The 16155-nt window shown below is 42.3% G+C and overlaps 1 protein-coding gene across 5 annotated transcripts in view; it reads left to right on the top strand.

Moving 5' to 3' along the window:
* The window catches only part of SPECC1 (sperm antigen with calponin homology and coiled-coil domains 1), a 328700-nt gene that overhangs the window by 201657 nt on the left and 110888 nt on the right, over positions 1-16155 (top strand). For all 5 annotated transcript variants that reach the window (XM_011971260.1, XM_011971261.1, XM_011971262.1 and 2 more), the window contains exon 4: positions 7983-9562. In XM_011971260.1, the coding sequence (XP_011826650.1) occupies positions 7983-9562 (1580 nt within the window). The remainder of the gene's footprint in view (positions 1-7982; positions 9563-16155) is intronic.

The following is a 16155-nucleotide window of genomic DNA, read 5'->3' as shown; positions in this document are numbered from 1 at the left end:
AGATGTGGATTCTATTTTTTTTTTTTAATTGAAGAGAATTAAACATATTTGAATGCCAGTCCAGAGGGTCCAGTGGAAAGGGAATGATGTCCCACCGAGTCACAGGATGTACTGGGGACACTGAGGATACTGGCTAGAGTTAAATGGGTGTGTTGGAGAGAAAGGAAAACAAAAGGTGCATGAGGGTGGATACACCAGTTGGGATGAGATTACACGTAACTTTGAAAGCCAAGGGAAGAAGTTTGACATTGATGCAGCAGGAGATAAGAAACATGTACAGATTCTGGAACAGAAGCATCAATGGGATATTTAGGGGATATTAGTCCAGTGTGCCCTAAAGTGGGGAGAGGCTGGAATCAGGAAGACCTGTGAGAAAGCAGTTTCAGAGAATTAGGTGGAATATTCTGAGGACCTGGACTTGATTCAGATAAAAAGGAAAGGAAAGGAAAAACATGGGAACATTTCCAAAAACTGCTAATGGGATTTAGTGGCTGACTGGTTGGTTGTAAAAGAAAAGGGAAGGAGATTTTAAATATTATTATCAGATCCTTGCATGGGGGTTGGCACCACTGTCAGATGTGAGTAAAAGAAATGATGGAAAGAGGAAACAAATAGTCCATGAAGTTAGCAGCCAGTGAAAAGTTGAGAAGGATCAGGATTAAGGGAAAAAATTGGATTTGACATTGAAGAAATTATTGGAACTCCTTGAGAAAACAATTTATGAAGAGTGATATTTTAAAAATCCTAATAGTTTAGGTTCTTAAAAAAAAAAATAAGTTATCTTGTAGTTTTGTGGTGTATGAAGATGCTGAATTTTCATTTGTGTCTCCTACCTGCCACTCCATGAATACTTGTTGAATACATGAAAAAAAAATCATTTATTTCAGATTGTTACCATTTTCTTCATCAGTTCAGGTTAGAGAGATGACCTACCAAAGAACAGCCCCACTAGCATATTCTTTGGGCAAGATGAAGGGTGAAAAAAAAAGGACTAAAATATTTTATTTTCAGCTCATGAGAATCACCATGGAAGCAGTGTTTAGTTATCTGATCCATGATTTAACTGATCTTGCTATTGCTATTTTAAATGTACTCTTTGTTCTCTGAAAATATTTATTTTTCCCACCCCATCGCTATGTATATTGTTATGATAGAATTTATTCCTTCTGTTTTTATTTTTTTTACGTTAATTTTTTTTTAAAATAAGTAAATTGATTGATTGATCAAGACACGGTCTCACTTTGTCATCCAGACTGGAGTGCAGTGGCACAGTCTCGGCTCACTGCAGCCTCCACCTCCTGGGCTCAGGTGATCCTCCCACCTCAGCCTCCTGAGTAGCTGAGAATACAGGCATGGGCCCCCACACTCAGCTAATTTTTAAATTTTTTGTAGAGATGGGGTTTTGCTGTGTTGCCTAGGCTGGTATTGAACTCCTGGGCTTAGGCCTTGGCCTCCCAAAGTGCTAGGATTACAGGCTTGAGTCCCCATGCCCAGCCAGATTTATTTTGTATTGAGACACACTTTATTTTTATTTTTTATTTTTTATTTTTTATTTTTTTTGAGACGGAGTCTTGCTCTGTCGCCCAGGCTGGAGTGCAGTGGCCGGATCTCAGCTCACTGCAAGCTCCGCCTCCCGGGTTTACACTATTCTCCTGCCTCAGCCTCCCCAGTAGCTGGGACTACAGGCACCTGCCACCTCGCCCCGCTAGTTTTTCGTATTTTTTTAGTAGAGACGGGGTTTCACCATGTTAGCCAGGATGGTCTCGATCTCCTGACCTCGTGATCTGCCCGTCTCGGCCTCCCAAAGTGCTGGGATTATAGGCTTGAGCCACCGCGCCCGGCCTGAGACACACTTTATATATTTATCATGTACATAATGTTTTTGAAATATATGTGTACATTGTCGAATGGCTAAATTGAACTATTTAACATTTGCTGACTTCACATACTATTTTTTGTGAGAACATTTAAAGTCTGTTCTCTCAGAGATTTTCAAGAATATAATACATTGTTATTGAGTGTAGTCACCATGATGTACAGTAGATCTCTTGAGCTTATTCCTCCAGTCTAACCGAATTTTTGTCCTCTGACCAGCACCTTCCGTGCCCCTCCAGAAGCCCCTGGCAACTCTACTCTGCTTCTTTGATTTCAACTTTCTTGGCTCCACATACGAGTGAGAGCATGCAGCCTTAACATGGTATCCTCCAGGTTCATACGTGTTACCACAGATGACAGGATTTCCTTCTTTTTAAAGGCCAAATAGTATTCCATTGTGTATATATTACATTTTCTTGATTCATTCATCCACTGGTGAACACTTAGGTTGATTCTGTATCTCGGCTATTATGAGTAATGGTGTGGTAAACATAGGAATTCAGACATCTTTGTGACATGGTGATACACGCTGATATCATTTCCTTAGGCTATATATGTGGTAATGGGATCGCAGGATCATATGGTAGCCTTTTTTTTTTTTGAAATAGAGTCTTGCTTTGTTGCCCAGGCTGGAGTGCAGTGGTGTGATCTCGGCTCACTGCAGCCTTCGCCTCCTGGGTTCAAGCAATTCTCCTGCCTCAGTCTCCCAAGTAGCTGGGGTTACAGGCATGTGCCATGGTGCCCAGCTAATTTTTGTATTGTTAGTAGAGAGTTTTGCCATGTTGGCCAGGCTGGTCTTGAACTCCTGACCTCAGGTGATCTGCCCGCCTCAGCCTCCCAAAGTGTTGGAATTACAGGCATGAGCCACTGTGCTGGCTTTATTATTATTATTACTATTTTTTTTTTTTTTTTTTGGAGACAGAGTCTCATTCTGTAGCCCAGGCTGGAGTTCAGTGGTGCGATCTCGGCTCACTGCAAGCTCCGCCGCCTCCCGGGTTCACGCCATTTTCCTGCCTCAGCCTCCCGAGAAGCTGGGACTACAGGCGCCCGCCACCATGCTTGGCTAATTTTTTTGGATTTTTAGTAGAGACGGGGTTTCACCGTGTTCGCCGGGATGGTCTCGATCTCCTAACCTCGTGATCCGCCCGCCTCGGCCTCCCAAAGTGCTGGGATTACAGGCGTGAGCCTCAGCGCCTGGCCTTTACTAATTTTTAAATAGAGATAGGGTCTTTCTCTGTCACCCAGCCTGGAGTGCAGTGGTGTAATCTCAGCTCACTGCAGCCTCAAACTTCTGGGCTCAAGTGATCCTCCTACCTCATCCTTCCAAGTAGCTGGGACCACAGGTGCATGCCCCCATTCCCAGGCTAATGTTTAAATATTTTTGTGTAGAGATAGGGTCTCACTATGTTGCCCAGGCTGTTCTTGAACTCCTAGTCTCTGGTGATCCTACTGCCTTGACCTTATTTTTAATTTTTTGAGGAACCTCCATACTGTTCTCCATAATGGTTGTACTGATTGATATTCTCACCAACAGTGTACAGGGGTTCCCTTTCCCTCTTCTCCACATCCTCACCAATACTTGTTATCTTTTGTCTTTTTTTTTTTTTTGAGACAGAGCCTCACTCTGTTGCCTAGGCTGGAGTGCAGTGGCATGATCTTGGCTCACTGCAACCACCGCCACCCGGCTTTAAGTGATTCTTCTGCCTCAGCCTCCTGAGTGGCTGGGACTACAGGTGCACGCCACCACTACCCGGCTAATTTTTGCATTTTTAGTAGAGACGGGCTTTCACCACGTTGGCCAGGATGGTCTTGATCTCCTGACCTCGTGATCCACCCGCCTTGGCCTCCCAAATATAGTACCCATTCTAACAGGTGTGAAGTGATATCTCCTTGTGTTTTTAATTTGCATTTCCCTGATGATTAGTGCATTTTTTTCATATACAGTTTGGCTAACTCCTGTTTTCTAATTTATTGCACAAATGTAATCATAAAAGAGAAACAGGAACATTACTCACAGATCAACCAGCTTAATACTCAACTGTTCTCAATATTATGTGTTCCATTATAATTTGTGAATGCTTATTTTATATGAATTCTATGAATGCTTAGTTTGATGTACTTGTGATTGACCGCTGTATAATTTTTCATTGGCATTTAGAAAATGTCACACTTCAAACATGTTTCTTCTTTATGAGATGGAGCTTGCTTTTATGCTAACTTCTTGGAGTCAGCCAGCCTCACAGGGATGTTTCACGTAAGTGATGGTGGGGTGGGAGGAACACAAAAGATCCAGTGGTGCTGGCTGAGCCAATCCCTGTTCCACTGGCCCTTCTCTCCACTGCCCCTGATGTGGTGCTGTGTAAGGAAGCATGGCCAGCCTCAGGGCTTCAGAGTGCTTTGGTTAACAGTGAGGTCTGACTCCCACTGCTAGAAGGAGGTGTCGTAAGCTGTAGGGCTGTTGCTCTTTACTCTTCTCTGTCATTACTCACGAGGAGGTGTGTTTGGGCTGGAGGCCTGGGCTCACGTGGAGGGTGTGCAGCCAAGACCATCATCATTGGTCTGATGGTGAATTTTAAGCAACTCTGAACCTAACCTGTGCTCCGTAACAGTTTCTGAAATGAGGTATACAGAGATGGGAAGAATCTTTTGGAAAAGAGAGACAGACATAGCAAAAAAAAAAAAAAAGAAGGAAGAAAAGAAAAAGGAAAAAGAATAGATGTAACAAAAATACAGCTGGATTGTACATTTCATAATACACATCCATTCATAAATATACTTTAGTTTCATCGTTTTTAAATATTCCTAGTAGTATAGATAAGGCAGAAGTAACACTTATGGGGAGAACAGACTACAATTTGGCAGCAAAAGGAAGGCGTTAAACTGTAGCTGGAAATAACAACAGAGTTGATCTGTTCTATATTAGTTCTTCCGTCTTCAAAACTAACAAAACGATTGCAGGTTTAAAAAAAAGAAAGTGGCTGGACACGGTGGCTCACACCTGTCATCCTAGCACTTGGGAGGCCGAGGCAGGCAGATCACCTGAGGTCAGGAGTTCGAGACCAGCTTGGCCAACATGGTGAAACCCCATCTCTACTAAAAAAAAAAAAAAAAACAGTAAATTAACCGGGCATGGTGGCTTATGCCTGTAGTTCCAGCTATTCAGGAGGCTGAGGCAGGAGAATCACTTAAACCTGGAAGCCAGAGGTTGCAGAGAGCTGAGATTGCACCATTGCATTCCAGCCTGGGCAACAAGAGCAAAACTGTGTCTCAAAAATATAAAATAAGAGTAAAAGAAAGAAAGAAAAAGGTAGCCTTAATTTAGTGATGTTATTAAGAATAACAAATGCCTGTTTGATGATCAGTTCTGGACTCTCAGGTTTGCCTGTTCTGACTCAAGTTATGGTGAAACTGTATCTTCCAGTTTTTAATACGGTCCTTGCTGCAGTGACTTCATTCTGGAGAACTGGCATTATGAAAACATTGTAGTGCTTAGTGGTTTTAATACTCATTTCACAAGAATAATGAAATAAATCTTTTCCTCACTGAGTGTGTAGTACGATGCAGGTGAGGTGTCTGACACCTGAAAGTCAGGCTGACCCATGAACGACACTGGCTTGAACTGTGTGGGTCCATTTAGATGGAGACTTAAAAAAATCAATACATTGGAAAATTATTTGGAGAGTTGCAACAGTTTGAAAAAAACTCAGATGAACCGAGTAGTCTAGAAATACGGAAAAAATTGAGAAAAAGTTACATATGTCATGAATACATAAAATACATGTAGATACTGATCAGTTTTATCATTTACTACCATAAAATATATATAAATCTATTATAAAAAGTTAAACTTTGTCTAAACTTATGTACACGCAGACTGTACATGGTGCTAGTCATAGTTGAGAGAAATGTAAACAAATGTAAAGATGCAGTATTATAACTGCATACAAGTAACTGTAGTACATACAGTACTCCTGTAATAATTCTGTGGCCACTTCCTGATGTTGTTGCAGTGCGCTCAAGCATTGGGCGTAGCCGCTTGGAAGGCACTGTGATGCTAGTCATCTCTGTGGGAGCAGTTCCTCTCTCCAGTACACTTCAGATCACGGTGAAAAGTGACCTCTTAAGGTTCTTGAGTATGTTTTATTGTGTGTAGTGCAGTACCACAAACCTTGAATAACACTGTGGGACCCATATGAAGTGCCACTAGTGATACTGGCAGTGCTCCCTAGAAGCCAATAAAAGCCCTGACAGAATTGAATTGCTTGCTAGATTGAGGAATGGTTGCCTGCCGCTTCAGACAGATGATTCGTTTTGCAAACAGATGATGTAAACTTATGGTATTGATAAATACAGTATGGTACTGCAAATGTATTTTCTCTTCCTTACGGTTTTCTGAATAACATTTTATTTTTCTTCTATCTCACTTTATCTTAAGAATACAGTTTGTAATACATATAACATACAAAATACGCGTTAACTGTTTATGTTATCAGTCAGGCTTCTGGTCAGCAATAGGCTATTAGTAATTAAGTTTCTGGGGAGCCAAAAGTTATACACAGAGTTTTGACTGCATAAGAGGTTGGTACCCCTAACCCCCAAGTTGTTCAGGGGTCAACTGTATTAAAAGTTTGTGATATACTCTTGGCTTTCCAGAAACTTAATTTGAAGAAGTTAATTTAAAAACCATAGTTTTCTGTGTATTAATTTGACAGTTCAGCCTTTATTAGATCAAAGTTTCAAAAGAGCTCAGTTGTTAGATGTTTTGTAATGAATGCCATCAGCCTTTATGTTGTCAGGATCCAGGATGTTTAGATGTGTGTTTGCGCAGGGCTCAGAAACAGTCTTGGTGGTAGGTTTACAGCTGCCCATCTTGTTAGGTGCGGAACCTGTGCTGGGGCTGCTGCCAGTCTATGCCAGTCTATCCTACGCTGCAGAGGCCTACAGGTTGATGACCACTTCTGGGACCCTTTGTTAGACCTCTCACTCAAAGCATGTAGAGTTGTGTAAGTGACAGCAGCCAGCCTTGACTCATCAAATAGTCTTTGAGTTTGTAAAAGAAAAAAAAAATGTCCAGGATTTTAATTTACACTGTAACATCTGAGGTGGATTTCAATTCTAGAGCACAATAGAGACTGATGTCTGGGTTTCACCCCTAGGATTGTTTTTACATTGTCCATGATATAGGACAGATGAAAATGAAAGATAATTATTTACACCTTACATTTCCTGTTACAAGTATTCTGTGTTATGTCGATATCATGTCAAGTACCGTAGGTATGTTCTTATTTCATTTATTCTTGTTTCTTCATGTACACAAATGAGTGCATCATTTCCAGTTATGTCAAAAGTGATATGTCATTGTATCAGATCCATCTCTCAGTATTATCTGTATATTCTGATTTATTAATCAAATTTATGCTGTCAAAATATGTTAATGATGTTTTTAAAAGTGTTTATTGAGAATTTCACAAAGAACTTGTATTTTGTCAAAAGGCCATTGTTTAGTTGCCAGCATCATCAGTGCAGATGTACTAAATTGCAAGTTACAGAAAAACCCAACTCAAGGTGACTTATAGGAAGAGTATTTACTGGCTTGCCTATCTGAAAGGCCAGCTATGGGCCAAACTTCGGAGTTGATTTGATTTAGCAACTCAACAATGCTATTGAGAATGTAGTTTCCTTCTTCCTTTTCTGCCATCTGCATTCCCACCTTCCTCTTGAGAGGGCAGGGTGGTTAGCAGCCATTCCCACACCTACACATTTTCTCACTCTTGTCCCATGGTGTTTAATAGCTTGCCCAGAAAACCTTCCCTTTGTCGTATTAATCTTAAAATTGAGCTGTGTGCTCATGCGTGAACCAGCAACTGGCTGGGGATGGGGTCATCCTAAGTAGCTCAGGCGTGGAGTCAGCCTCACCCAAAGTATAGGGCTGTGGGGAAGAAGCACAGAAACCCCAGTCAGAACTGGGTGATTAGCTAGAGGAGGAGGAAATGGATGAAGAGTGACAGCCACTGGCCACTGTGCCATGTGATTTACAGTCATTTGGGTTTTGTTTATAAGAGTACTTGCTTTATTTTTTCATTTTTTTTTCTTCTTCTGTCTTTAAGGGGCCTTTACAACAACCAAACGGACAGGCATTCCAGCGCCACGGGAATTTTCAGTAACTGTCTCAAGAGAGAGGTCTGTGCCACGTGGTCCCTCGAACCCCAGGAAATCAGTGTCCAGTCCAACTTCTTCCAACACTCCCACTCCTACCAAACACCTGAGGACCCCTTCCACCAAGCCGAAGCAAGAGAATGAAGGTGGAGAAAAGGCTGCGCTTGAGTCCCAAGTTCGGGAACTTTTGGCAGAAGCCAAAGCAAAAGATAGTGAAATTAACAGGCTTCGAAGTGAACTAAAGAAATGCAAAGAGAAAAGGACTCTGAGCGCTGAGGGGACTGATGCTTTGGGCCCAAATGTTGATGGAACATCAGTGTCCCCAGGTGACACAGAACCTGTGATAAGAGCACTTGAGGAGAAGAACAAGAACTTTCAGAAAGAGCTTTCCAATCTAGAGGAAGAAAACCGGGCCCTGAAGGAGAAACTGATCTATCTTGAGCACTCCCCAAATTCAGAAGGGGCAGCAAGTCACACTGGTGACAGCAGCTGCCCGACATCCATAACTCAAGAGTCAAGCTTCGGAAGCCCAGCTGGAAATCAGTTGTCCAGTGACATTGATGAGTTTAAAAAAAACATACATGGAAATGCATTACGGACATCAGGCTCCTCAAGTAGCGATGTTACCAAAGCTTCTTTGTCACCAGATGCTTCCGACTTTGAGCACATTACAGCAGAGACACCCTCAAGGCCCCTGTCCTCCACCAGTAACCCCTTTAAGAGTTCAAAGTGTTCTCCCACTGGGAGTTCCCCAAACAACGTCAGTGAATTGTCCCTGGCTTCCCTCACAGAGAAGATACAAAAGATGGAAGAAAACCACCATAGCACTGCAGAAGAACTACAGGCTACTCTACAGGAACTATCAGACCAGCAACAAATGGTGCAGGAATTGACAGCTGAAAATGAGAAGCTGGTGGATGAAAAGACGATTTTAGAGACATCCTTTCATCAGCATCGAGAGAGGGCTGAGCAGCTAAGTCAAGAAAATGAGAAGCTGATGAATCTTTTACAAGAGCGAGTAAAGAATGAAGAGCCCACCACTCAGGAAGGAAAAATCCTTGAGCTGGAGCAGAAGTGCACAGGTATTCTTGAACAGGGCCGCTTTGAAAGAGAGAAGCTGCTCAACATTCAGCAGCAGTTGACCTGTAGCTTGCGGAAGGTTGAGGAAGAAAACCAAGGAGCTTTAGAAATGATTAAACGTCTGAAGGAAGAAAATGAAAAACTGAATGAGTTTCTAGAACTGGAACGGCATAATAATAACATGATGGCCAAAACTTTGGAAGAGTGTAGAGTTACCTTGGAAGGGCTAAAAACTGAGAATGGATCTTTGAAGTCTCATTTGCAGGGTGAGAAGCAGAAAGCCATAGAGGCCAGTGCCATGGAGCAGACGGCAGAGAGCTGCGAAGTTCAAGAAATGTTGAAAGTAGCCCGAGCGGAGAAAGATCTACTGGAACTGTCTTGCAATGAGCTCAGACAAGAATTACTAAAGGCAAACGGTGAAATTAAACATGTTTCCAGTCTGCTGGCAAAGGTGAGAAGAGACAGCTCTTTACTGGTATTTGCTCATCCTTGTTCACATTTCTGCCCTTAACCTCTAAATTCACAGAGCACAGAGAAGCATTTGCTTAGTCTGTTTCATTCACGAAGCCAGCATTCCGGCTTGAAGGCCTGTTAGATCGACGACAGGTTGGGATTGGGGATACAAAAAGGAAACACCCAAATTTCTGATTATGGGTGGTTCAAAGTGTACTGGGGATGTAGAATCAAATCAGAGTATGATGCAGTGATAAAGAATATCATAGAGCCTATGCCCAGGCTCTAGTCTAGTGCCAAGATGAGGGGGGGCCCTGGTATAACATGGGGGTCGAGGGTAGCACAGAAGGACTTCCTGGAAGAAATAGCAACTGAGCTGAGTTCTGAAGATTGAGTGGGCGTTTGCCAGCTCTATTGGCATGCTTTTAGCTGCTAGTAACAGACAATTACAATCACTCCCAATGTTCCCTCCAAATCATTGCCACTATTTTGGAGTTTTCTTCCAGATATATGTGTGTGTATGTGTATCATACAAGTTAAACAAATTTATAATCATCCTGTACATGTTATTAACTTTCTTTTTGCATTTAGCATTTTAGAAATATTAAAATTTTTCTCAGTATATTCCTACATTAAATATTCATTTAAACATTCTTTTAAAGGCCAGGTACTATTTTAATATAAATATTTCATATTTATTAGGTCCCTGTTGTTGAACATATATGTATTGTCAAATATTTGTGGTCTTTCCAGTCTTTCAATATTATAAATACTTTTTTTTTTTTTTTTTTTTTATCTATCTTACTGTTTATTTAGGACAAATTCCTAGACGATGACTTACCGAGTCAAAGAGTATAAACATTTTAAAGACTTTCAACACATTCAGCCAGATTGCCCTTCGGAAATATTATGCCAGTTTATTCATCCTAGTGGTCATGAGATCATGTGCTTCCCTGAGCCTTTGCCAACAGTTGGTATTACGTTGTTATATCATTTAAATATGTTAATCATTTCATTTTTTTAACTTTTTTTGCTTGGGAAGATCTTTCATAGCCCAAGAGCAAATAAATAATAACTTTTCTTGTTTTTAAAAAAATAATACTTTAATCAGCCTGTAATTTTGTTTTTTCATGCAAGAATTGTGGTGATTATATGATATTCTGCCCAGAGCAGTGCTGGAGAGGTGCAGAGAGATGGCCTCCTATTTCTTGTTTCCTCCAAGTTCTGGGTCTGATTTAGGGATCTGCTGGCAAGAGGGATTCAAAACATCTTCCTACCTTAGGTCAGGGGTTGTCATTGTTTCAAGGAGCAAATTATGCCATGAGCTCTCAGGGAGATTTTCCTCCACTGCTTCATCTGTCTTAAGATGAGTCCGTTGCAACCTGATTCTGCGTTTGGCCATCTGATGGGCCTACTGGTGGGCCTTGTTAAGGAGTTTCTCTCTTTGTCTGTATTCTAAATTTGTAGATATTTTATTGAAAGTATGGGAGTAATTCCATTAGAGGTTACTAGACAGGCTTTGCATTAGGTTTTAATGTCTTGTGGAATAAGATTATTCTTTTTTTACTTTAAGATACTCAGTACTCTCTGGCAAAATGTTTCATCTCCTATGTGCACCTTCTTGAAGTTCTCTCTCAGTCCCTCTGTAGTTTTGGTAGTTTGGCATTACATGAAGCGTATGTGTCAGTGAGAAATAATCTGACATCTTAAAAATCGCTTATTTTTTTCTCATCATAAAATATTTTCATTACAGAGGATTTAAAAAGTACAGAAAAGTATAAAAAAGAAAAATATTACCTTTAATCTCACCACTTGGAGAAAAACTGCTAACATTTTGCTATATGTCCTTTCAGGCCTTTTCTCAGTTTATACATGTTTGAGCTTGCATAAAAACTTGCATTGATATGATTATGATATTTTGTCTTCCTATCCAGAAGAGTATGTCTGTCCACATTCCATTACAAAGAACCAGTTGGATTAGTTTATCTATTCCACTGTTAATCTGTTTCTGATTAACTTGTTTCTACTTTTATCTTTATTAATTTTTTTGTCCTTTTTTTTGTACATTTTGCTTTCTTACTAGTTTCTTGAGCAAAATTCTTTGTTCATTTAACTTTTTTTTATCCTTGGTTGTTAATGAAAGCATTTAAAGTTATTATAGCTTAGGTAAATAGAGGCAATAAAATCTAGAATCTTCTGGAATAAACTAAATCTAATTTAAAGGAAAGTGCATTTTCGGTAGAGTGCAAGGCACAACATATATATTTAAAATCAAACTGTTATTATTCATATATCCTACATCTTATTGCGTGCTAACTAGAATTATCAAATACTGATAGTAAGAGGGGAAAGGTCCTAGCTAGTATTTTTGGGTGAGAGTTTGAGGTAAAGATGGGGGCATGCTATCATATAGGGTTTCTTGTATATCTATCAAAACCCTAGGTCTGTGATTTTGTGCTGTCTTATGTGCACAGAGACTGATTTGTAATTGCAGTGGACTTGTAACATACTAATCTTCCTACCCTTTTACATTACTGTAGAAAAAGCAAAACACAGACCTCCTAAATGGACTAATACTTATTGTATTTCTACCACAGACTATCAACTAATCCGCCAACAACCATGAATTTAAATGATAATACTTAAGAGACTCATGTCCAAAGGATAATAGGAGAAGTTTTAGCACAAAACTGTGATGAAGGATCTAACATGCTGGACTGGGTCGTCTTGACTTACCCAGTGAGCAACGATATGACCTCGGGCAGGCCCCTTTACCTTGTGCAGTGTGGAATATAAGCGTGATGGTGGATGGATCCTGGTCTCGTATCTAATTCCAAGGGAAGCATTTAACATTTCATCATGATGTATGTTTTTTATAGGCATTTGGTACATACCTTTTATTATGTTATGCAAATATTTTGCTAAGAGGTGTTTTGTTTGGTGGTTTATTTTTAGAGACAGGACCTCGTTTTGTCACTTAGGCTGGAGTGTGGTCGCGATTATAGCTCACTGCAGCCTTGAACTCCCGGGCTCAAGGGATCCTCCCACCTCAGCCTTCTTGGTAGCTGGGACTACAGCCAGGCACCGCCATGCCTGACTACTTGGCTTGTTTTTAAAGGATGAGGACTGAATTTTTCTACAGCTAATGATGTGATCTGATAGTTTTTATGTAATCAAGTTTTTTTCTCCTTTAACTTGTTAATGAGGCAAGTTATAACAGCAGATTTTCTAAGGTGCTCTAGTGTGAAATCATGCTTGCCTTCCTGGGGTAAATCCTAATTCTTCAGTTTTCAGTGGTTTCACTTGACTTTTTGCCGAGAACTTTCAAATATAGCTGCCTTCAGCAGGTATCGGAGTAACTGTCCTGTTAATCACCAAGCAACTACGTGTATCCCATGAACAGTGCATTCATCCACTCTGATGCTTGGCAGAAGGTGAATATTGTGAAAAAGGATACAATAAGCTATTTACAAAGGGGGAAAGCAGTGCCAAACCATCCTATGATCTAATAGATTCTGTAAATCTATATAAGTTTCCAGTTAAGATTACTCAAGTGACCCAGATACTGTCAAAAGAACCTATAAAAAGCCTTGAAAAGTGCTTTTTTAAAAATAGGAGGTAGGTTTCTTCCTCATTCAATACATGGAAAATTGGTAGGATTTCTACAGTATTTTGTAGGCTTTTTTTCTCCCCATTTCTTTTTCTTTGTTGGTTTGCTGATCTCTTTATTTTTTTCAACTTCTCTGATATACCCCATATGCATTTTGATGGCCGCTTAATCTGTAGTCACATGACATACTTCTGTACAACTTTGAGGATGGGTCTGATTTCCACAGAACCCAAAGCCACCACTCCTGGGAGCCACACCTGTCCCTGCCCTAGCTAGCAAGCGGCATAGAGTTGTATAGGATTGTTGTTTTTCCAGACAATAACACGACCCAGCTTTAATTTTCTTTTTTACCTTTTCAGTTGTTTGGGATCTTGATTTCAAGTTAGAATATCTTTTCTAGGCTTGAAACCTAGAAGTTTTAAAAGCAAAACATCTATTTATTCCCCTGAGGTTGAAGCTTGTAGGTGGTATTCTTAGAATCTTAGTTCTTTCTGCAGAAACTTGGGGTCTACTTCCAGAAGAGTAAGGAGATTATAAATAACCACTTGGCATGAGTGGTCTGGGGGAGGCAGCAGAGGTGAAATGACTAGTGTGCTGCCTGAGTGGGTCCTGGAGCCAAACTGATTTAGAGTGGCCACTGGTCAGAGATGGCAGAACCAGAATTTGAGGGAAATATGTGGCAAATAGATGATCCTGTAGCTGTGACATTGGAATAGGACACCTTAAAGGACTTAAGAGATCTGGAAACCTGGTTTAAACAGTCAGGTGGGCCAGAAGTCTATCCAGGTGATGTATTGGTATATGAGAAACTGCCCTCCTGTCAGCGGCATGAGCCAGGGGACACTCCCTCCATCCCGGTCCCTAAGGGTGGGAGATGGGCTGTGGCTGCCCATGGTGCAGGCCCAGGCTGTGGCTGGCAGTGCTGTGGTTCTGGGCCTCCTGCCAGGGATGCAGGACAGCTCAGCATTGCCAAGCATCTTGGTCCACCTGTTGGTGACTCGGGGCAGGCATGTCTCCTGGACACCTGGGTCTTATGGGGAGAGGGTTTCCCAGAGCCTCCCAGAGCTTTCCCTTTACATCTGATTGGTGAGAACTGGGTCACACAGCGCCCCCAGGCCATCTCTCTTGAAATCACAGTTGCAGCCTGATTCTTGAACAAAATTGGGATTCTGTTAGGAAGAAACAAGGTGGGGGTGGCTTTTGGTGGGGAATGGGCACTTGCCCCACCAGGCCTCCACTCCCTCACCTTTCCCCACAAAGTACTCACAGTGATCTGATCATATGGTGCCTTCCGGTGTTGCCTGGGGCACCACATGCTTTGCCCAGTGCCCGGCTCCCACCACACCTCAACTCGCAGTCCCACCCTACATCCAGCCATATTCCCACCCCTCCCTCCATGCCAGGCCTGGCCGGGCCAGTGCCTGTCTGGCAGTCATGTTTGGTCAGGGGACTCTCGGCCTGAAGAGACCCCACCCCACTCACCATTAGCTGGTCCCTCCTGAAACTTTCCGCCTCAGTTATGGGGTCTTCAGCGAGGCATTCAGCTCTGCAAGGCCCTGTCCCATGGAACTTCAGACTCATCTCAGTAAATGACATTATTGTCACTCAGCCAAGGTCACTCATGGGAGCGCCTTGATCCACGCTGGCCCTCAGAGGATTCAGATGTGCGGGAACTATTTGGGGCGCTGCAGGGAAATTGAGGGAACCTTCTGCCTGAGTAGCCACTGGCTGCTGCTGGAGAGGTGGGAAGGTTACTGAGCTGAAAACATGGAGATTTCCGTCACCTTCAGCTCACACATGAGGCATTCCACTCTCTGGCACCAAACATCAACTCTGGTGAGCAGAGGCCTGTGGCTTCGTGCTGGGAAGGAGGACTGTCAGCAACTCCTGTCAACAGGGCTTATTTTCCAGCTCCCCTGGGCAAGCCATGAGGATGTGGAAATCGAGGAGGCCTGTGGAGGCTGCTGGGGAGAGCCCCGCAGATGCTGCACCAGGAAGCCTCTGCTCAAGGGGCTGTGCAGAGCCAGCTGTGCCCCAGGAGCAGAATCTTCTGGAGATTAAACTACAAAGCCAGAATGCCTGTGCAGCCTTTATTATGTGGGATATGACAGGCATGTGGCCCAGAGTTCATGGCATGTGTGCCAGCTCCTCGCCTGACACCCCCAACTCTCTGTTCTTGAAGCCCCTTGAAAAGGAGCAGAAGTTTGGTGGAGACAGTCGGATGATTTGAGGAAGGGTGGTCTTGTCAGTTGGGCAGATCCGCAGTACCTGTGGCTCCACAGGGGGCTGCTTCCCAACCCTGCTTGACCCTGCTTCGCTCTGATGGACTTGTTTTCTCCTGGACACGTTAATGCCTTTTGTGAGGTGAGGCCTAAGCACTCTCTCTTCCTTTCACATGACCTCGGGACTCATCTGTGAGCCTGGTGATGCCCAGCACTTCTCTCTCCAGTGCGAGTTCTTGGGAAGTACCTGGGTGGAGCCTTGCTGCTTCGAAAGGTCCCTACCAGGGTACAGCCCCTGCTTCTGAGGCTTGCCTCTGAGTTCCTAAAGGTGAAATATAGATATTTACCCTCATCTTTGAGTTTTCCAACAGCCTTTCTCCGCTATAACTGAAGTGTAAATAAACTAACATTTCCTCCTCTCCCTTGGTGGAGCAGCATGGGCCAAAATAATAATAATTCGACTTCAGGCCAATAAGAATGAACTATGAATGATTATCAGCAGTGTCTGTTCACAACAGGGCTAAGAACCGAGCAGAGGGAGTTTTGCAGTACCCAAGCTAGATGCCAGAATAGAAGCACCTCACATTCTTTCTCATTGTATGAGTTCATTTTCATGCTGCTGATGAAGACATAGCTGAGACTGGAAAGAAAAAAAGGATTAATGAACTTGCAGTTCCACCTGGCTGGGGATGCCTCACAATCATGGTGAAAGGTGAAAGGCACATCTCACATGGTGGCAAACAAGAGAAGAGAGCTTGT

This window comes from Mandrillus leucophaeus, unplaced genomic scaffold, assembly GCF_000951045.1.
Source record: "Mandrillus leucophaeus isolate KB7577 unplaced genomic scaffold, Mleu.le_1.0 Scaffold995, whole genome shotgun sequence".
NCBI lineage: Eukaryota > Metazoa > Chordata > Mammalia > Primates > Cercopithecidae > Mandrillus > Mandrillus leucophaeus.
This window is presented reverse-complemented; position numbering and strand designations above follow the sequence as displayed.